This window comes from Cydia strobilella, chromosome 3, assembly GCF_947568885.1.
Source record: "Cydia strobilella chromosome 3, ilCydStro3.1, whole genome shotgun sequence".
Lineage (NCBI taxonomy): Eukaryota > Metazoa > Arthropoda > Insecta > Lepidoptera > Tortricidae > Cydia > Cydia strobilella.
The window spans coordinates 8,748,759-8,771,976 of NC_086043.1; the positions used below are offsets into that span (position 1 = coordinate 8,748,759).

General features: G+C 41.5%; 2 protein-coding genes and 1 long non-coding RNA gene across 6 annotated transcripts in view; 1 reads left to right on the forward strand and 2 right to left on the reverse strand.

Annotated features, from left to right (window-relative positions):
- LOC134755744 (uncharacterized) overlaps positions 1 to 19,967 on the forward strand; it is an 81,689-nt gene extending 61,722 nt beyond the window's left edge. Inside the window, exons 4-13 of one of the 2 annotated variants that reach the window (XM_063692291.1) lie at positions 748 to 982; positions 1,075 to 3,740; positions 4,362 to 4,568; positions 5,735 to 5,899; positions 7,921 to 8,056; positions 8,798 to 8,995; positions 9,905 to 10,063; positions 10,649 to 10,932; positions 14,971 to 15,140; positions 18,636 to 19,967. In XM_063692291.1, the coding sequence (XP_063548361.1) occupies positions 748 to 982; positions 1,075 to 3,740; positions 4,362 to 4,568; positions 5,735 to 5,899; positions 7,921 to 8,056; positions 8,798 to 8,995; positions 9,905 to 10,063; positions 10,649 to 10,932; positions 14,971 to 15,140; positions 18,636 to 19,007 (4,592 nt within the window). In that variant the 3' untranslated portion in view covers positions 19,008 to 19,967. The remainder of the gene's footprint in view (positions 1 to 747; positions 983 to 1,074; positions 3,741 to 4,361; positions 4,569 to 5,734; positions 5,900 to 7,920; positions 8,057 to 8,797; positions 8,996 to 9,904; positions 10,064 to 10,648; positions 10,933 to 14,970; positions 15,141 to 18,635) is intronic. The other variant, XM_063692292.1, reaches the window with a different exon arrangement.
- Positions 1 to 23,218, reverse strand: part of LOC134755813 (uncharacterized) — a 359,324-nt gene that overhangs the window by 122,817 nt on the left and 213,289 nt on the right. The window lies entirely within an intron of this gene.
- The window catches only part of LOC134755761 (adenylyl cyclase-associated protein 1), a 62,061-nt gene continuing 58,883 nt past the window's right edge, over positions 20,041 to 23,218 (reverse strand). For all 3 annotated transcript variants that reach the window (XM_063692341.1, XM_063692339.1, XM_063692340.1), the window contains exon 9: positions 20,041 to 21,595. In XM_063692341.1, coding sequence (XP_063548411.1) covers positions 21,509 to 21,595 — 87 coding nt within the window. In that variant the 3' untranslated portion in view covers positions 20,041 to 21,508. The remainder of the gene's footprint in view (positions 21,596 to 23,218) is intronic.

A 23,218-nucleotide genomic window follows, 5' to 3' on the forward strand; every position in this document is an offset into this window, starting at 1 on the left:
GGCAGCTCGCGTATCTTAGCTGTATAGGTACTTTTGGTTTTGGTTTGGTTTGGTGGTATGATTCTACTAATGATATATTAATTTATTATTTTTTCGCAATTGTATTAAAAAACGTCGTTTACAACACGTGTGAAATGTCTTTTCACACTAGTTGTAAAATGTACTATTATTCAAGAAGTTGTAACATAGGTACATAATAAAAGTACACGATAATGCTTACAAACTAATTGAAAGGGAAGGTGGCTCAGCTGATGTCTGTGCCAAAAAGGCTTCGGGGCACAGCAACCCTAAAGGTTTTCAGCAACGGACGCTGTTATTTTGCCACCGCCGTAATTGTATCTAGCTAAGGACAGTATAAACATTTACACTATTACATATAGGACATGATAGCAAAACCGAGCAATGCGCAGTGGATAAAAAAGTGCTAACTAAAGTGCTAAATTTAAATATCTATTGAGCAGGTCACTCAACCAAAAGTGTACGTTACTTCCTTTTGGAGGTCCAGTAAATAAGCCTTGCAACGTAGTTTGAAAACCGCCAGGGACTTACAGTTAACTACTGGTGGCGGCAAATTGTTCCAACCCTTAGACGCAGCATAACGAAAACTGCCTCCAAATGACTGAAGCCGGAGTAGTGGAAGAGAGATACGCTCTTGTTGCTCACGCAAACCTTTCAACTTTCGGTTAGGCTTCCATTCAAGTTTACGCGCAATGGATAATTCTCACATGGTTTCATATATTATTTCAGCTATAATGTCGTTCGAGGGCACGCTACGCGTGACTCGCGGCGACGTGTACGGCGGCGCGGCGGGTAGCCCCGCGTGGCGCGAGCGGCAGCGCCGCTACGCTGCCGCGCTGCGGCAGGCGTACGCCGCGCCGTCTCCGCTGCGCCAGGCCTTCGCCGGCGCCCTCGTCACCGGCTTCGGCGACCGCCGGCTCGACGTGCACTTCAGACTCTACCTTGACAGAAGAAAAATACCAAGGTACGGAGGTTTACCAGGTTCACAGCCTAGTTATTGTACAATTTCAAGCCCTAATGCAACCCCATTTTTAAACTCTGATTCCTTTTTTTCAGTTCTGTCTCAAATACAGAAGAAACGCTGAAAAATATTTTGATTCAAGACTTGAATTCGAAGAATCCAGCTTTTGGACAAATTAAAATAGATACTTCTAGCATAGTTATAAAGAGGGATCTAACCCATACATACCAATCTGAATCTTACGTCAAGGAGGCTTTGAATGACACCTTGGCAATAAGTAGTTCAAAATCACCTCCTCCGCTTAGTAGTAAAGATAAGACACTGCAAACGAGAGTAGGTGTTGTCCGTAAAACCACAGTTAAACCAAGTATACTCAATAAAAAGAAAGATCCCGATGAGCCAGACATTGACACAGAAAATTTGCCTGTAGTTCAAGGAACTTTCCAGATCACAAAGACTGAAGCTGATATTACTGAAAATAAACAAAACTCTAGTCCACCAAGAAACGATGAAAAACCAAATACTAAGACGACGACAACAACGAAAGCAACAACTACGACTAAAGCACCCTCGACGAAACCTCCTTTCATTAGACCGTCTACATTTAGACCATCCACAACAAGAAGGGTTTCTACAAGTACACCAAAAACGCGACCATTTACGATTATGTCTACCTTGAATGTAAAGCCAAAAACAGATGCTACTCCACATACAGATTCTGAAAGAACTACGAGGAGTTCGGCGGCGTCATCTACCATTACCACACCATCTACACCTCTCGAAACAAACACGAATAATGTTTCGCAAATATTACTGGATCTCCTAACTAATGAAAATCAATACAAAGATATCCCTAAAATCGATACCCTTTTTACTGTATCACATGTTGTTGATAATGAACCGTGGCGGCCAATCACCAGGCCATACTACGAGTCCACCAGCAACGTGCCTTTGGTAACTGAGGAGCAACCTATAGAAGCCATTGAACACAATGCCGAAGACAGGATCGGTGTCGCTGAAGTAGTAGAAGATTCATCGGTTCTAGAAAGTTTTTTAAGTCCTATCCCTCCAGTAAAACATAGAGAGAAAGTTACATATAAGCCCCCAGGCCTATTAAGTGTCGATTCTAATTTAGGTGCAGAAGTGTACGTACCAAGTCCTGTTTACACAAGTTTTACCCTTCCTACGTTTGCGCCGCCATTGAAAAATATGGAAACATTAGGATCTAGTTTTCCGAAAGCTCATCCCATTCCTGTCGATAAAATCAGTACAGTAGTGGAATCAGAAGAAACAAGTGGGGACGACGAAGATGATGGAAAGCCAGTGGAAAGGCCTCCTAAGGAAAAAACAACGTCTGTAACTCTAAACGTGGTACAATTTGAGCAACAAGATAACAGCACTGAAAAAGTCTCAATAGAAGGCGCGTCAATTCTTAAGAAACAAGATGTCACTACAAGCAGTACTTCAGCAACGACTACCACTTCAACTTCAACAAGCACCATGTCAACTATGTCCTCTAGAGACATGTCATCTAGCAGTACTACGAAAGCAGCTGATGGTCACGACGAAACAGAGAACTCCACAAGGCGACCGAATAACAAAGTTTCGATTATACCAAGCACAGAGACCCCTCATCACACCTGGGAATTGGTAAATACCTCAACCAATGATAATGGCACATTCAATAAACACTCACCGGAGAAATATTACAATGATACGTTGCAAGCTATTATTACAAAAAATGACGCTCCATTTCCAAACACAACACCAAAGTTCTCGGGAAAAGTATCAATTCTTAGAAATCTGACAGAAATTATAAAACGATATACACAAAGCACGACTGAAAAACCTGTAAAAGAATTGGATGAATCTGAAAATGAAGAGCGCCAGACTCACATTAAAATGACTGGATCAGTTGAACTTGTACCCGAGGATGAAGTCGAAGCAACAACAACACGAGTGATCACTCTACTACCCGCCAAATCTAATCTTGGCGTAAACCGTCCTCTGCGACCGAGGCCGTTAATACGGGTTCAATCTCCTACCAAGGAAAATGAGCGTAGTTTTTTTCGTAGCAACATAAGATCTCAGACGGTTACGGAAAGAACTACGAAAAGGAGTATAAATGATAAATACGATTACGTGACACCTAAACTTGAATTGATATCTAAGGACGGAGAAATCACACCCGAGGCAGAAGATATGTTAACAGAAGTCAGTGACAGTATACCTGTAGCCAGTTCACCGGACATGGTCACTGGCAGTAATCGGTTTCCTAAAGCGAGTGATGAATTAGGAGATTCTATTCAAGTTAATAAGAAGGAAAATGGCACATACGTACCCGAAGGCACGTATAGGGTTTCATATCATGTTACTGGAAGTGTTAGTAGCAAACAGGCGAATAAAACTCTAGACCTTCCAGCATACGAACTAGCCTTGGAACCTGATGTCGTTTTGGAAATACCCACTAATCAAACAAATACTCTTACTATTGATAAACTAAAACAACTAGCGAATTTGGCGACGGTTTCAGATGCTCAGAATAATACTTTGTTTCGTACTCCAGGTGGAGTAATTTCTACCAAAGCTATACCATCTAGTTACACTTTAAATCAGGCGGGATTCAAAATTTTAACTAAGACTTTCAGTAAAATTCCGCCTTCTAAACAAGAAGTAAACATCATAGAAAAACCTGTTCCCGAAAAGAACTTCAACAAATTATATTTAGACAAAGAAATAACAAAAGACGTCGTTAAAACAGGTATGATTATTTAGTTATATGTAAACTAGCTGTTTCTGGCTTGGCCTTTTCTAACATATGAACACTGGATGTGGTTCATCTGTCCGTCCCATTTATATCTTAAAAATTCTAATCTTTTTTTCTGCCTATGTTGTACAAAAAATAATGTCTTAACATAGGTTGATTTCGAAGAACCTTTCGATTCTGTCCCCGTAGACAACATGCCAATCGCTAACGCTACCTTTAGCGAACGAAACGCAACTGTCACTGTCACACTAATAAGAAAGAGTGATAGAGAGACACAATACGATTATATAGCGAAGCGCTAGCGATCGTCAACTTGGCTAGGCCGCGGATAGAAATGGGATCGATAGGTATTTTTTTAAATCAAAAATGTCAATTTTGTCCTAACTGTACTTTTTTCCCAAAATCTGTAGTAATGTTAATAGACAAAGATTTTTACGTAGCAGCGCGAAATCAGGTAACAGCCCTCAGTTTCCTATTAAAAAAAACTACCCTGTATATGACTGCTATAATGTGATGTGGATAAAGCACACCTTTACATACATTTTGCCTTGCACTTGAATAATGTTCCAAATTGGAGCAACGATGGTTTTGACAATGATTTGATTGCATTACCAGAGGAATGCGACAACAGCACGTCATTCCGTTGCTCGAGCGGTGCGTGCCTGCCTCTGACGTCGCGCTGCAACCGCCTACTGGACTGCGCGGACGGCGAGGACGAGCGCGCCTGCTCCTGCGCCGACTACCTGCGCGCCGACTTCGCCGACGCCAAGATCTGCGACGGCGTCGTCGACTGCTGGGATTACTCTGATGAGAACAGATGCGGTAAGAATGGTTACACTCGTATTTCACTATTCGTAGGACGATAGTCGGACGGTTGACTCACACCGAATGCTAAATCACCAAAGAAAACCTTACAGAAGATAGGTACTTTGAAACAAAATCCTATTGTAAAACCTTCCAATAGGATCTTTCAACTAATCCTGCAGAACCATACAATACATGAAACACTCGCTCATGATGCTGATGATCTTCTCAGCCGATGTTAGCTGCAAAGAACATTTCCCAGCAGTTTAAGTATCTCGAAATATTGGTCTTTACATGAGATTTTTCAAATAATCTTGCAGGACTATGTAAGTAATTACGTGAAACAACGCTCGATTTCGTGTGGCTCACTTCAGTATATCTCCACTAGGTACTACCTAGGCATTTCAATTCTACTCAAAACGAGAAAACGAGTGGTCATACTCACAGTAATACTACACTACACTAATAATTTATGCTCTAGATTCCCAATTTCTATTGCTCGTAGGTATTTCAAAATAGTTATTTGTGCAACAAGAGAGGATAGTTGGTTTTTCTTGCGAGTGTTTATTTTGAGTCCCAAGAAATAATTGAATCACGAGCGAAGCGAGTGATTCTAAGGTAGAATCTTGAGCGTAGCGAGGGACTCAAAAACACGAGATGTAAAATAACTGTGCTCTCGTGTTGCACACATCATTTTTCACCTCAGTAGTGAGAACATATTAAAGGTAAAAATGTATTTCGAATTACACAGAATAAACAGAAAAAAAAAGTTATAATATGTACCATACCATACCATACCATACCGTACCGTACCGTACCGTACCGTACCGTACCGTACCGTACCGTACCGTACCGTACCGTACCGTACCGTACCGTACCGTACCGTACCGTACCGTACCGTACCGTACCGTACCGTACCGTACCGTACCGTACCGTACCGTACCGTACCGTACCGTACCGTACCGTAAAAGTATGAAGTTCATGGCCTTCACTAAATTAAAAAGCTACATTGTTTCACTCCCTGGAGTGAGGAAATTCGCACTATCCTCACTCCAGGGAGTGACGAAAGTAGGCTTGTTCGAGCTGCTGAGGTGAAAATACCAATTCGCTGTTTTCCACAGATTTTCGAGTGACGAAATCGACTACTCGAAATTCAAAAATCGCCCCTTGGGTTTTACTTACAGAATGGTGTAGCGAAGACCGGTACGTGTGTGCGAACGCGAAGCAGTGCGTGGAGCAGCTTCGCGTGTGCGACGGCGTGCCCGATTGCCCGCTCGGTGACGATGAGAAGAGCTGCGTGGCGCTCGCTGACCAGGTCGACAACGAGGTCGTGCCCTACAACGAAGAAGGTACGGACGAAATATTGATGTCAGCAGCAGAAGTAGCTAAGGCTAAAAATTACTCGCACACACTCTTATCCTCTTAAAAATAATTGTTTTTTTTAATTAATTGTTTGTTTTATTTAGTTCTGATTGAACACCTCGGCCGTTTATCACCTTCTGATTTTGACTGTACAGTCGTTATTAGGTATATGGGAGAGACCAAGGTGCTCAAAAATATCTGAACACGCCTTTATTGTCAAGGCGTTAGAGTGCGTTTAGATTTTAGTAAGCACCTCGGCCGCTCCGATATATTTGATGGCGACTGTACCTAAACATTGTACCGTTTTTAGAATTTGTTATAGTGGTACAGTAGGTACATTAAATTGTAGAAATTAAATACAATGGATCTAAATACGAAACATAGTGGCAACACAAGTTGACTTGTGTACTTGTAAACTAGTTGATTTCTGCCTACAAATAGTTATTTGTACAACAAGAGAGCAAAGTTTGATATTTCTTCGAGTGCTTATTTTGAGTCCCGTGCAAGCGAAAGATTCTGTTAGATTCACACGCTACGCTCGTGAGTCCAAGATAAGTCTACAAAGATTTTGATAGCAGACGCAGTGCAAGTGTTATTTTAAACGTCAAAATTCTATGAAATTATAAATAACACTTGCACTGCGTCTGCTATCAAAATCGTTGCAGACTTTTCTTGGTAACTCTAGGTAAGATATCCCTGCCACAGCCCATTTTGAACGCATGCGAAAATGATTATTAAATGTTATGCTTACACATTAAAAATAAATGATGATATCTTCTTCTTGTTCGTGTAAAGGGATCAAACTTTGTAAAACTAAATTTTTGTCTGCCAATGTTTTGCGACTTCTAACCCTCGGGGTGTGGCCCTCAGGAGATCTTCCTCAGTGCACATCGTTGAGCACAGAGAACACTGTCTCATGTGTATTGTTGTTTGGGTTACTCCACACTCGCAGAATGTGTCACCTTGTCGCCCTATTCCCCATCTCAGGAGATTATCTTTTGACCGACCAACTCCCGTCCTAAGTCTGTTTAGGGCTTTCCATACTGCCCACTTTTCTTTTCCCCCTGGAGGCAGGTGTTCCGCAGCTGGTATTCGTAACGATGTCTCGCTGATTTGCAAGTTCCATGATTTGAGGCGAGCCTCTTGGGGAGTTTGGTGGTGTAGAGCTGAATTTGTAACGAAACTCTTCCGGGACTTAAGCCTTGCAGCAACTGTTTTGTGGTCGTGCAGTGGGTGACGCGGGTCGCGTAATTGTTTTTCTCGCTCCACAGCCACGGCTACGTCTCTGCGTATGTCCGGCGGTGCAATTCCACTCAGTTGGTATAGGTGGTCACGTTTGGTGGGTTTTAGGCATCCGGTTATTAGGCGGCAGGTGAATGATGATATTACTGAGGCACAATTCAGTTTTTGCCGATGTTTTTCAACAAAGGTAGTAAAAATATCACATGTAGTTTAGGATTGAACCAAATTATATTATTTAGTAGTACTATGTACGCAGAGGTAGTCCATATATAATGTTGGCAATGATTGTGTGGCTTAAAGCCACATATTATGTAAAAAAGAAGTGTGTACCTTTACTATGGTACTTTTTATATTGTACCAATGTTTAGAGAAAAATTCGTGGTCGTTTTACGCTTTTTTTTACTGAAAATTGAGCTAAAAACTGCTTTTTGAAGGCAGTTTCGAAAATTCCGGTTCTTTTAAACAGCACTGGTTCTGCAATCCCCATTTTTAAGTAGTAAACTACCCTTGTTCGAGCTGCTGAGGTGAAAAAAATATTTACAGTACATATGGTGCTGCACTAGTGCGTAAAAGAGCACTTTTCGTGCACATGTCAAAAGTTTAAAGGGCCATATGTACTGTAAAACGTTGTACTATACACGTGCGAATAGGTAATTTGCAACTCGTGTCGATTTAAAACACTCCCTGCGGTCGTGTTTTAATTTATCGCCACTCGTTTCGAGTTTCCTCCTTTCCGCACTTGTATCGTAAATAACTATTACTGCAGGATACGTGATGGTGCGCAAGCGCGGCGTGTGGGGCCGGCTGTGCGTGGAGAGCTTCGCGGAGGCCGTGCACGAAGCGCACAGCACGCTACAGCTGCCTGACCTCGGCCGCGCCATCTGCCGCGCCATGACCTTCCAGTCAGTACCGCTATAGTCTGCAGGTCACGTGACGCGTGGGGCCTGCTGTGGGAGAGCTTGGCGGAGTCCGTTCACGAAGCGCACAGCACGCTGCAGCTGCCCGACCTCAGCCAGCCGTCTGACTTTCCTAAGGAAAGTTTCCAGTCACACACTAAGTATAGAGACTTAGTTTGTCTCGGCTTGCCGCAAATGAAAGACTACACAACCGCATCACGTTCTGCAGACTCTGCTGGAAATTATCGCTAGCGTGGACGTTAGCCGGAGGATGTGATATTTCGGTGGTTCCATGGGAACTTGACGAATCCTACCGGAACAGGTAACACAGTTAGAATTAGAATTAGAATTGTTTATTGCACTCATATTAGTATACAGTTCTTAAAACTATTTAATACAGTTCCACATGAACCCTGTAAGGGTATAGCAATATACTTAACACTAACTTATGAGATAACATGCATCATAGGCATAAGCCAATTCCTAAAGACTAGTGTATAATTTATAATGGTCACTCTTGTAACCTTTTTTTCAAACTTTTATCAGTGCCGGTAACGTTATTTAGTTCGAAATATAGTTCGAAATTTGAGTCACCAAAATGATTTTTAGTGTTTAAGATTATTAAAATCTGTATCTGTGGTCCTTTGTTGCCTGGAAATACATGATATTTGATTTGATAATATGATTTTAAGTAATTTGAACATCTCGGATTCAGTCAACTCTCGCTGACCAACATCGATGTGACAGGTCCGTGGGATACGCGCGCGAGGCTCGCGAGGGCCGCGTGGCGCGCGCGGGGTACTGGGAGGTGTGGCACGACGCGCACGCGCGCGACGCGCAGCTGACGTTCCGGCGCGCCTCGTGCAAGAAACGCCGCGCGCTGCGTGTGCGCTGCGGCGCGCTCGAGTGCGGTGTGCGACCGCACGCTGACGCCCAGCAGCCCAGGTAAGCTGATGCCGCAGTTTGGAATTTAATTTCAGTACCGAGTCGTACCTTAACACTGACATTATTATGAAATCCTTAGCGGCATTCATATTGTTTGTCACAGTAAGTATAACAATTGTAACAACATAAAAATTCTTCCTTTTTATACTTAGATTTAGTTTGAAATTTTATTTTGCTTTTGTAGTGGTTCTTTTGACATTTAATTTTATCTTTTCCCTTGTATTCCCATTATTAACCTGTAATAAAAAGTTTAAGACCTAGGCTAGGGTACTTACTCAAAAATTCAAGTATCCCTACGATTAAAAAAAAATTAGTTGATTACCTCTTTCGAACGATACATAATATTCTTAGTTTAAACTAAGAATATATTCTTTAAAGAAGCTTTAAAAAAAACTTGAGGTAATATTATTTTCAATATAACAATTAAAATTGGAATTAAACTTTCCTATTTGTTTCCACTGATGGACCGTTAGCCAGCAACAGTTTTTAGTAGCTGTTCCTCTCAGGCGATAACTTTTAACCTAAGAGAGATGTGAGGTATCTCGATGTCTCATAAACGTTCAAGGTTTGAAGGAACGGTAGCCAATATAACTACAGATATATATATATATATATTGATTTAAACTTTCATGATTTTTACTCATTATATTATTCACAGCGACGGGACTTAATCGCGTAAAATAAGTTTTAAATTTACCTCCGACGTTTCGGGGACGGCGTTGTCCCCGTGGTCTCAACTGGACATCAACATCTTCTAGGCGCGCGAGTTTTTCTAACTACCCGCACTTGGTCTTGTTTATTAACTTGAACGTTTTGCGCACTAGGGATGTCACCGAAGGACCCATCCCTTCCCTTTCTGTTCCTTTGGGACTGGGGTGGAAACCAATAGGAACAAGTTATAATTTGTAGTAACAGTCGCGTGCGTTGGGGCAGGGTGGTGGGCGGCGGCGGCGCGGCGGCGGGCGCTTGGCCGTGGCAGGCCGCGCTCTACCGCGACGGCGACTTCCAGTGCGGCGCCACGCTCATCACTGCCGAGTGGCTGCTCTCCGCCAGCCATTGCTTCTATCAGTGAGTTTATCTACCTATATGCTTTGTCAGTATCACGTGTGTGACCTGTGACTAGTGGTGTGATTGTAACTTGTGACCGTACTTGGACCACAACTGAGTATACATACATATAGCGGGTGTTGGTCAGTCCCTTTCTCGGATGTTAAACATTTATTTATTTTAACCTTTATTGTACAAATACAAAAATAATGTTTACTTAATGCCTAATGTCAACCATGTGCGTTTGATAATTTTAACGAAACAAAGCGGCGCACATAACTAGAGTAAATTCTAGCTTTTCATTTTCTTAAACCGCGTAACTGGCGCAGGTCACCTACCTAAGTAGTACCCAGAAAGAACGAATTAAAACAACAAATAATTCCATTCTACTGTCGCCCCTTGCTTCAATAACGGCTTTAGATGCTTCGAGTTCGACGTATTTCGGATGTACTTGTACACACACTGACACTTCGACAGCGTAGCGTTAACGTCAGTATATACTATATAGTAAGGTAAGACAATAATTATTATGTCGGTAGTGACGTCGTGTACACGGTAAGGCGTCAACCAGAGACAAAGTCTTTAAAGTGTAATCGGTAATTGCAGAGCAACGGAAGCACACTGGGTGGCGCGACTAGGCGCGCTGCGGCGCGGCGCGTGGCCGCGTGGTCCGTGGGAGCACGCGGCGCGCGTACAGACCGTGGTGCTGCACCCGCGCTACGCGGCACGCGGGTTCCGCAACGACATCGCGCTGCTGCGCGTGGCGCGCCTGGCGCTGCACGCGCGCCTGCGCCCCGCCTGCCTGCCGCCGCCGCGGGCGCCGCCGCCTGCACGACAGCACTGCACCGTGCTCGGCTGGGGGCAGCTCTACGAACACGAGCGCGTCTTCCGTGAGTCACACTTACTTATATTACGTCAATATAATAATGTAGCGGACGAGCAACCCATGAAACGTACGAATAATAATATGACAGGTCAGGTCCGTATTATGTCACAGCTGATATAATTAAAGATATTTCGCGGAAAGCTAAAGCCCATCGTGATTGGAAACGGTCCGGAGATAAAGCGATGTACACCATCTTTGCCAGGTTCAGGACCGACCTTAAAGCGCGAATGTCGCTTGCATATGATCACTATATCAGCAATCTTCAAAATAATCTTACGCGCAATCCTCGTGCCTTCTGGCAATACGTGGACTGCCTAAAATCTAAAGGTGGGTTCGAGTCCCGTGTCACCTACGATGAGAAGGAGTACGAGGGTAGGGAGATGGCTCAGGCATTCGCAGATTTCTTTTCTTCAGTATTTTTGCCAGATAACCCTCTCCTAGACGTTAAAAAGACCATTTCCGAAGACCTCAGTAGTAATGCTAACTATATTCATATCAGTCATATAACATCGCTCGACGTAAAGACTGGTATAGATCGACTAAAACCTCGTAGCTCCCCGGGTCCTGACAATATTCCGGTATTCATTTTGAAAGGTTGCAAAGAGTGGCTCATGGCCCCCCTTCTTCATATATTCAACCTATCCCTGGATACTGGCGTGTACCCTTACCGATGGAAGGTTACCCGAGTGAGACCTATTCCTAAATGTACTAGCACGGGTAAAGTTGAAGATTATCGGCCGATAGCCATACTTTCCTCGGTAGCTAAACTATTTGAGTCAATTGTAGATAGAATGGTAGCACCACAATTAAAGCCGTTACTCTGCGATGCGCAGCATGGCTTTAGGTCCCGTCGTTCAGTGGAGACAAACCTTTTAGCCCTGGTTGACTCTATTTCTGATCATTTGGATAACGGTATACAGGTTGACGTGCTGTACTTCGACTTCAAAAAAGCGTTTGATCGCGTAGATAACGATGTACTTTTGAGTAAGCTGTGCAGCATAGGTTTTTCGCCAAAACTGCTCAAGTTCTTTGCCAGTTATCTACGCGACAGGCAGCAATATGTGCAGCATGGATGCTTTGTTTCAAAACCTTACCATACTCGCTCTGGAGTCAGCCAGGGCTCGATTCTCGGCCCGTTGCTCTTTGGAGTTATGGTGAACGACCTGGCTTCGGTTCCTAAGTACGCCAGATGCTTACTTTATGCCGATGATCTGAAACTGATTTATGGCATACAGGATATATCGGATTGTATGTCACTGCAAGATGATATTGACCGAGTATATCAGTGGAGTCTCGATAACGGACTTCTATTTAATGCTGCAAAATGTGCACTTATGACATTTAGTAGGGCCCGCAATCCGCTATATAATAAATATCTTCTAGATTCCGAATCAATAGCTAGAGTCAATACTATTCGGGATTTAGGAGTTATTCTGGATGCGAACCTTAACTTCCATGAGCATATGTATACGCTGGCTCGTACCTGTTACAAGAGACTAGGGTTCGTTACTCGGATGACTAGGGATTTCATAGACGCCAGGTCAATAAAACTCCTTTACACCGCTCTTGTCAGAAGCAAGCTTGAAGCGGCTTGTGTTGTTTGGAACCCCTATGAAACAACCTATATCCTGCTGCTAGAGCGAGTGCAAAAGGCGTTTCTACGCTCCCTCTACAAAAAAATGTACGGATATTACCCATTTTTATACCCTACAAATTTTTTGCAGGGTACATTAGGTTTTAACTCACTTGAGGTGAGGCGAAATTACAGACTATGTACTTTAGCCAGTAGAATTTTACGTGGGGATTCTGACTGCCCCGAACTAGTAGCTCAGTTGCTGCGTCTATATGTTCCCTCACCGACTAGAGTTCTGTTTCGACCGCGTTGTCGCCATTTGTTAGCGCTGCCACCAGTACGAACTGTGTCCCGCCGTAAATCACCGCTTGTTCAAGCCTTGCACCTGCTAAACTCACTCCTCGAATCAGCACCAAACTGTGATGTGTTTGCGAGTGGATGGTTGGACGTGTGTTATGAATGCTTGAGGTTCTGCGAGACGAGGAATGAACGGCCTTCTTCTGTTATATGTTAGTTTAGATTTGTGTACTATGTGTATGAAATGTCTATTGGTTTCACAGTGCTTTGGATCACTGTTATGCTGTGAAATGTAATGAATAAAAAATAAATAAATAAATAAATAAATAAATAAATGTACAGTATCTGAGCGACCGGGGTGCTCAAAAATGTCTGAACACGCACTTTAACGCCCTGGCAATGAGGGCTAATGCGTATGAATTCGCCGCTACGGGCGCTAGTGTAGATGGTGGTCTTTTCCATAGTTCGAAATGTCAAATGTCACTTGTCACTTCAATGACTGACAGCTGTTCTTAGTCTTTTGGACCACCATCAACAGAGGCGCCGAACTACAACAACCACCGAACAACGTCGTGCTCTAAGAGCATTTGGTATTTCTACCTCTAACCGTGTCTGGCTAGAGCCCTAGAGGCCCATAATTTTATTGTTTACCGTACACTGGCTATGGCCGATGGTCGATATGTTTTAATCAAGAAATATTAATTCGATCCCACGTGGATCCCACTTTGACGTTGGCGAAATCATCGACAGTATCGATGAAGCCATACTACCTGAAAAATTTAATTGAATTTAAACAGAGGCGCCAACTGGTGAGCAAAAAAACGATAGCCCTCATAGATGCGTGTTCACATATTTGTGAACACCTAAGCCGCCCCCATACATCTCATGGCGAACTGTCGAACATCGAGTGCCAATAATGAAACAGTCATTTTTTACACAGCTTGGGTATTAAAATAATTTTGAGTACAGATGTAGTGAACAATCCTTTGCCATATTCTCATTATATTAGTTCAGTCAACCTCAGTACTTTTTAGGATTCCGCACTTCAAAAGGAAAAAACGGAACCCTTATAGGTGGTGCCAAGCCTTCAAAAACTAAGTAATTACCTGGTGGTTATTAATTTTCTTATTATTAGGTATTAATTACTTTTTGGCAGAAATTCGCTTTACGACGGGATAGGGACTGGTAATAAATAGGGGTGGGGTATATAAAAATTGTTTTGTACTTTTCAGTGCTGGTTTTTTGAAGGCGGTTCCCTTTTTTAACCCTTAAATGCATATTGATGTATATATGTTCACAACAAAAACATTTAATTTTTTGCATCTTCTTCTTTATTTCCTGTTACCCCCTGCTGGGGTGTAGGGCTCGGATCTTGTTCTTCCATTAACTTCGGTCTTGGGCAGCTTGGGTAACCTCCTCCCACCCCATCCCCAATACACCCAGCTCTTGCTCCGCAGAACGACGCCAAGTAGATTTAGGCTACGCGCGCACTGCGTGCACAGTTTTTAAAAACGCGAAGGAAAAAAACCGTGTGTGTCCAGTACGCGCACAGCGGTGACATATCCGCATGTTTTGCCATTCTAGTCCCAACTCAAGTTTAAGAACGGACGTTGAAAATGGACTACTACGCTAGGCGACGACATGAGCGCCCAGCACCGTGTCGCGAGACCAACTGCGTCACTGGATGGCTGCCGGCCGGATTCCGCACGGATTTTATTCCGCAGTGCGCGGATTTATTTAATAGTCCATAGGATGCACAAAATTCGTGCGTTGCCGCACCGCAACCAATCTGCAAACCCCAGATTTTAATCAGCATACAGATTATTTTCCGCAATGCGCGCACTTCAAGGAGGTTGAGATCTTATGTTACAGTAGATCTGTTTGCCGATATTTCTAAATTGTGTGTATTTGCAGCAAACAAATAAACGCTTTATCTATCTATCTTTTGTCTGTTAGTGATTGTTAATTAATTCGACATATGATTGATTTTTTGATTAGTTAACCAGGGGTCTGTATTCAATGGTTTTAATACTTTTAACGTTATTTGAGAATTAATGTTTTCGCCGAAAAAATCCGTCTAAAATGATGAAAAATAAATTAAGTACCTATTACACAATATGGAATTTTAGTAATGTTGAACGTTTTATATAATATCTGAATGTATTGTTCCAGCGGACACCCTACAAGAGGTGGAGCTGCCCGTGATCTCGACGGCGGAGTGCCGGCGGCGCACGGCCGCGCTGCCGCTGTACCGCGTGACCGACGACATGTTCTGCGCCGGGTACGAGCGCGGCGGCCGCGACGCCTGCCTCGGCGACTCGGGCGGCCCGCTCATGTGCCAGGTCAGCTTTGCAATCACTCATTTATTGCTTTCATAAGGGTATCTACATCACAATATAAATCGGCTACGAACACCTGCCACCTGCCACATATATAAACCTTAGTTAGCTTACTAATTATAGTATATATGTAGTGGGGGCGTAACCTAACGTTGGGCGCCAGTGTAACGATTATTCTAGAAATTAGACAAATTTTAAAATTTTGAACTTTTTTTATGGTATCGCGCTCGTTACGTTGATTGTGTAACGTTCCGAAACACGCATGGTAACGCAACATTGTTAGGTATCGAAAAACGTTATATATGCTGGATATATTAGGCCTGTAGTAATCGCCAAATTATACGATCCTTTCATGCTTTCAGACAGCGTAGGTATAAGTAGGTACTTAGCGTAAATTTACACTTGAATACCATTCCACATTTTTTTATTAATGTTATCAGTCGATCAGGTTTGTTTTGAGGATCAAAATGTCTGTATGGGACCCATTGTCTTAAAGCAATACAAAAATCACAAAATGATGGTCAGTTTGGCACCCGCACTTAACTGACGAAACGCTTCTAACACAATTTTTAAGAAAAAAAAAACCGACTTCAATGGGGGATGCCGCTGAAAGTTCACTTATTGTTGATGGTGCACTCTCTTAGATTCCAGACAATGAAATGAAAAAGACAGCATCTTTTGCATAATTATGTAGAAAAGGAGGTAAAACGACCCACTTTTCTAGTAGCATTTCGTTTTTGTAAGGGTCGCAGTTCTAACCTAACCTACTTTTCTGATAGCAGTTCTGTTCTGTGGGAATCGCAGTTCAAAAACCCACCCACCCACCTAACCCACTTTTCAACTAGCATTTCCGGGTCCGGGTCTGGGTCCGGATCCGAGTCCGGGTCCGTGTCCGGCTGTCCGGGTCCAAGTTTGGGTCAGAGTTCGGTCCGGGTCCGGGTCCGAGTTGGGGTCCATGTTCAGACCCGGGTCCGGGTCCGAGTCCGGGTCCAAGTTTGGATCTGGGTCCATAAGGAAGAGAACAAATCGCCCAACGTGAACTATGTGTCATTGAAGAGTTCCATTCTGATCATCATCAGCAGTTCCACTTCATCAAATGTCACTTTTTTTAATGTAAATGCTGGATTTGTTGATGAAAATACAAAAATCACTATATGTATGCCTTTCACATTTGAGGAGTTCCCTTGGTTCCTCGTGGATCCCATCATCAGAACTCGAGCTTGACAAAAATATGTCTTAGAAAATTAAGTTGCTTAACAAAGTTAACAAACATAAAGAAGAGGACAAATCGCCAAACGTAAACGATGCGTCATTAAAGAGTTCCATTCTGATCATCATCAGCAGTTACACTTCATGAAATGTCACTTTTTAAAATGGAAATGCTGGATTTGTTGATAAAAATACAAAAATCACTATATGTATGCCTTTCACATTTGAGGAGTTCCCTCGATTCCTCATGGATCCCATCATCAGAACTCGTGCTTGACAAAAATGTTTCTTGAAAACCTAACTTGCTTAACAAACATAACGAAGAGGACAAATCGCCAAACGTGAACTATGCGTCATTGAAGAGTTCCGTTCTGATCATCATCAGCAGTTCCACTTCATCAAATGTCACTTTTTTAAATGTAAGTGCTTGATTTGTTGATGAAAATACTAAAATCACTATATGTATGCCTGATGTGTTGAGGAGTTCCCTCGATTCCTCATGAATCCCATCATCAGAACTGTTTTTTGACAAAAACGGGACCAATCTGTATGTAGATATATACTTACAATCAAAAAAAGAATTTTCTAAATCGGTCCAGAAATGACGATGGAGTAACAAAGATAAAAAAAAAAAAAAACAACCGAATTGAGAACCTCATCCTTTGAAATCTTGAAGTCGGTTAAAAATAGCATTACATCGTGACGTTAGCATGTAACGTCGCTATTGCTTAGAAACCGTGGAAAACAAGGAAATTGCGATTTTTTTCGGTGAAATATTGCGTTTATGTACTTGTATTGTTGCTATACAAATATTTTTTTTATAAAATGTAAGGAATCGAATGGTACCATTATTTTTTTCCTATTTGGAAGTTTTTTTGTTGTTGAGTTGGAATGGAATCTTAACCCTCGGGAGCAATATATTGTACTGATTTTATGAGAGAACTGCCATAAGTGTAGGTATCTATTAGTTAAGTAGGTCAAATTATTTTTTCACCTCAGCAGCTCGAACAAGCCTACTTTCGTCACTCCCTGGAGTGAGGAAAGTGCGACTTTCCTCACTCCAGGGAGTGAAACAATGTAGCTTTTTAATTTAGTGAATACTTTTATTTTATGGTATGGTATGGTATGGTATGGTATGGTATGGTATGGTTTAGTATGGTCTGGTCTGGTATGGTGTGGTGTGGTATCGTATCGTATAGTATCGTATCGTATCGTATCGTATCGTATCGTATGGTATCGTATGGTATGGTGTGGTGTGGTGTGGTGTGGTGTGGTGTGGTGTGGTGTGGTGTTGTATGGTATGGTATGGTATGGTACATATTATAATACTTTTTTTTTCTGTTTATTCTGTGTAATTCGAAATACATTTTTACCTTTAATATGTTCTCACTACTGAGGTGAAAAATTATGTGTGCAACACGAGAGCAGTTATTTTACATCTCGTGTTTTTGAGTCCCTCGCAAGAAAAACCAACTTTCCTCTCTTGTTGCACAAATAACTATATTTCTAAATTCAAACATGCGGCTTTTTCAAAATAAAATAAAATAAATTGAGAAAATAGAAATGCACAATATAGAGAGGTTCCTTTGCATCCGGGTATTACGGAATTCTAAAAAGTTGAGCACCACCTACCTCCCTAATAAAAGGAGTTTCCATTTAAATTAAAATAACCGTGAAACGTTCCATTATCAACCAAGTTTATTTCCAGTTACACGGATATAACTCTCGTTTATAACCAATTAAGCTGCAGACTAATTCGCCAGATGTTCCCAAAAAAGTATCTAAACGAAGTCGCAAAATACATGTAACTTCCAGTGAGCCCATTGAGGGCTTGGGAGCCGTAAACTTTATAATAAGGAAAACAAATTCCAATTTTCCCCGTGTGAGGACGAAGTTTTTGATAGCGCATATTGTTATTATATGTATAATGACAAAAGCAAACTTATTTATTTCTTCCCCAACTCCGTCAATTTGAATATGAATAGGTACTTACAGACTACGGATATTTGATATGTCGATGAATTTATTGTGGGATGTTTAACAGCGGAACAGACGGCATCGCTCGGGTGTTGTATTGTAGGATGGGTATTTCGCGGAAACTTGAACGATATTGAACTGTAAAAGTAAAATGGCGGAGATATTGAATAAAAAATTTGACAGCCAATTAAAATGTATATTGGGCCGTGTAGATTATAGTTCGGCTGGCAAAACCGTGTGTACCTATACGTCTAATACAGTTCAGTTGTTGATGTTTCAGAGGCGAAATTTAAAACTGATCGTACATTTCAGGAAGCGGATAACAAATGGTACATCTACGGCGTGACGAGCAACGGGTACGGGTGCGCGCGCGCCAACCGGCCCGGCGTCTACACGAAGGTGTCGCATTACATCGACTGGATCGACGGCGTCATCGCGGCACACGCGCTCAACGACTCCACCACCGACACCGACTCCGACTCCGAGGACTTGTACTACGACTTGGAAGCGGCCGAGAACAGGAGATACATGAAGCTGGAGACGTGCCGGGGACACCGCTGCCCGCTCGGCGAGTGCCTGCCGCCCTCGAGCGTGTGCAACGGCTTCCTCGAGTGCTCGGACGGCAGCGACGAGTGGCAGTGCGCCAAGAGCAGACTCAACTCCAGCGCGCTCGACCCCGATTGACACGAGATTAGGCCGATCTATCTACTTATAAGCCAGTACTATGTAGACTTTCTTAAATGCGACTGATATGTTAATTAGATGTACTTAAGTAAACGTACATAATTAATGTCATTAACGGGTCTAACACTATAAAATTTCATTATTTAACTTTTTTCCGACGTTTCATCTAGGTTGCACTAGCTGTGGTCACGGAAGACTGACGTCCCAGCAAAATGTCAATTAAGATATAATTGTAAATGGTAAAGAACACTAAACTACCCGATATCAGTTTATATAATTAATTAACAGAAAACCGCAGCTAAATAACACTAGACCCTACTAATAGTGTTGTGTTTCTGCCGGTGAGTAAGGTTGCCAGAGCTCGAGGGAGAGGAGTGTTAGGGTCGGCAACGCGCATGTAACTCCTCTGGAGTTGCAGGCGTACATAGGCTATGGAGACTGCTTAACATCAGGCGGGCCGTATGCTTGTTTGCCACCGACGTAGTATAAAAAAAAATATATATAAATGTTCGAGATAGGCAAAAAATGATCTACCCGTTTTTGTTTATTGTCCACGGCACGAATGAAATTTAATCGCGTTAGACCCGTTAATGACATTAATTATGTGTACAAAACGCGAGTTTAAAGTGTTATAACGTACGTTTAAAAAAATGTCAATTAGATTTAAATTGTATAGACCCGATTAGTTTTCGACTAAGTTCAGTCCGTGTTTCCCATCTCAAATTTCTGCTGATATCTTTGACTGCCATATTTATTTAGAACGCGGGTACGCTTTGTAAATATAGATATTAGCATTATTTAGTACCCGAACTGTTGTTTTGTTAACCACTTCGTGGCAGCTTAAATTTAAAACTATTTATTTGAAATTCATGGATGACCTTTTCCGTTTGAATAACGTCACCATTCAAATGGACGATGTAAACCATGGCTGGAATAAAAATATATTAAATGAAATCACTATACTTTTTGTTTTATTTGGTTTCAGGAATTTCAGGATTGATGATAGGAAGACGATTTCAAAAATAAATACACATTTCCTTAAAACTTAGTTTAATCTCTCGACAAATAAATTAACAAAATGCAAACGTTTGTATTACAAATAATCATTATTCATATGTTCAAAATGATGGCATTATTAATAGTTTATATTCTTAATAGCAATGTCACATTAATAATAATAAAACGGAATAGAATTATACTGATTCATTATTGCCTACATTTATATAATACTTACTCAAAAGTAATTAAAAATTATAATACCAATAAATTGAAGGGTACACGGAAAGAACATGTCTAGTCACTTAAGTAACATTTTGAGTAATCGCGGTTTTAAAATTTGGAACCATGTCAAAATGTATGGTAATTCCGTAACCAGGTCTTTTTTAACTAAAAAAAAGTTGTGTTACATATATTATACAGTGGTAGCAAAAGATATAACAAATAGTCCATTAAGAGCTCTACATTTTGAGATGAAAATCTAATTTTCCGAAAAAAGTGACTAGACATGTTCTTTCCGTGTACCCTTCAATTATAATCGTCACAAATTAGAAAAATCTCAGTAAACCGCTCGAGAGAATTCGATTACTCAAACGTTGATAAGTAAATTTTAGCATTTTGCGAGACGAAGTCGGGGTTATAGAATCACTGCTAGTGACAGCAAAAGTCGAGACCAATAAAAGCATTCCTAACTCCAAACTGGATACAGTCACACGCCTTATTTAACTTAACTAAATCCCGTACCAAGCGGTACTCCCTCGCCTTACACAAGACTGATTCTTTATTAAAAAAAATATATAGCAAGGAAAATCATTCTGATACATCTCAAACGGCCAGTAAATACTAGTTACAATGATTGCTACGTCACGTAAGATATACATTTAAATACTAGGAAAAGAAGGGAGAACGAATTCACATTGGCAAAATCAGATTGGACACGTAAATAATGTAGTGCCCGAGAACATTTTGTGCTTTTGATACAATTTCGATACGAACTCTAGTGTTAGAATTGACAACTAGACCGTGCAAAGTAATTATGTTAATAAACAAAATGAACGGGTGGTTGGTAGACCCGGCTTTGAGCGCACTAATCGTGTACGGTAATCAAACCCCGCTAACGGGTAGTCCAAGCCGTGGCACTTGTACGTCAGGGGTAACATTAATATAAATAAATTAAAATGCAAATTTGTATACATTGAATACTAATCATAGGATTTATTAATTAAAATAAATAAAAATCTAGTTATAAAAAACACCACGAAAAAATGTGATTTCACAAAAACGAGACGTCAAAAAATAATAAACATTTGAAATCGATCATCACCGTTTACAGTAGGTAACGGTCATTTGCCACGACTTTTAGGCCTCGGTCTCTAGTTGATGCTTTACGCTGCGTACAGCGTTATATTGTAAGGAAAAAGAGAATCAAATGGCGTCAACCGGAGAGCAAGGCCCTAAGACCGGTTGCGGGGTCTGGTGGGAATGTTCCCGGGCCGCGGTGGCGCTTAGCCCTTGCTGTCGACGGGCGTGGTGGACAGCCCGCCGCTCTTGGTCACCACCGTCTTGAACTGCTCCGGCACGGGCCACTCCGTCTGCAACAAAATACTTCCGTCACTTACCAGTTCCACTAATTTCAATACCGTTTAATTAGAATAATTGGTCCTTTAGCGCTCTAGCGATGAAACTATTTGAACAAAATAATTGCGGCACACGACAGTTTAAGCTCTTCTCAGATAGGAAGTATATGTTTTTCATATCTCATGCTCTGCAGTGGGTCGTTGTTGTTCTAAAAAGTGCGCAGAAAGTGATACGTTTCTGCTCTAGTGCAGAAAAGTGGTGTACCCCTCTGCGTCCCCGTACTCCCCGTCCCATTAGCAAATAGGTGGAAACAAAATTGAAAAATAGTGTCTTTATTTACCCGCCTGGGACAATTGGTAATTGTTTTAATTTTACTAATTCCGCATTTATTAGTTTTTTATCAAAAATGATGTAAGTAAATTGTTAAAATAAATTATTCTTGATTTCTTTTATTGAATTGTATTTACTCGATTTCATAAGGCGGGAATTAAAAGGAATACACCAAAAATATTTTTTTAACCCTTACACTTGCGTAAATGAGCAAAGGCAGAATCTTATACAGCCAGTTAAACGTTTGTACGATATTAAATGGGTTTTTAAAGTTGTTTAGTACTATTCATGAAAATAAAATATAATATAAGATAAAAATTGCTTATTTTATTTATTAAATTGTTTTTTATTTATTATGATGGCTAAATGACTGGGGTGCCATTGACTATTGGGAGTTTTAGAACGAAAAAGTAAAAAATTAAAAAGTAAGAGGCAATCCCGCTGATTTTGATACTATAATGAACAAATCATTTTAAAATTACTACAGTTTGTTAAGATGTGTTAAGAAAACATCCCTTGATGTTCATAAACGATCTTTCTGTTTCCATTGCTGATGGTACGATGGTGCTGTTTGCCGATGACACCACGGTCATAGTAAATGCGTCCACATACCCACTGCTTGAACAAAAACTGTCACTGATATGCAGCCAACTACATGAGTGGTTCTCGGCAAACGGTCTCATCCTCAATATCACGAAATCCAACATAATTCTGTTTTCAACCGGAAACAACACAAATATCCCACTGATACAGAGTCCGATGCCACGCTGCGACTCGACAAGGTTCCTCGGATTCATAATTGACGCCAAACTGAACTGGAAAGCACACGTAGACCAGTTGTGTGAAAGGCTGTGCAGTGCTTTATTTGCACTGCGCAAACTAAAACCAATTGTTTCTGGTGATGCATTACTTCAGATTTACTATGCATATTTTTATTCAATGATGTCATATGGTATAGTTTTGTACGGCAACTCGACAAATTCGGACAGAGTATTTAAACTACAAAAACGAGCCGTACGTATCGTGGCAGGTGTGAATCCGAGGTACTCATGTCGAGAGTTGTTCAAAAAGTTCCATCTAATGACGCACTACTCTCTTTACATATACGAGGTGATTATGTTCACGCGTCTAAATATTAACTCGTTTAAACGTGCAAATATGCCCGGCAGAATAACCCGCCAGACAGGGAGATTACTACCGGTGCGGCGGTGGCTCGCATTGTTAGATAAGTCTCCGCGAGTTATCGGCCCGTCGTTGTATGAGCGACTACCCGCCAGCCTCAGAAACGAAACTTCCAATGACAAGTT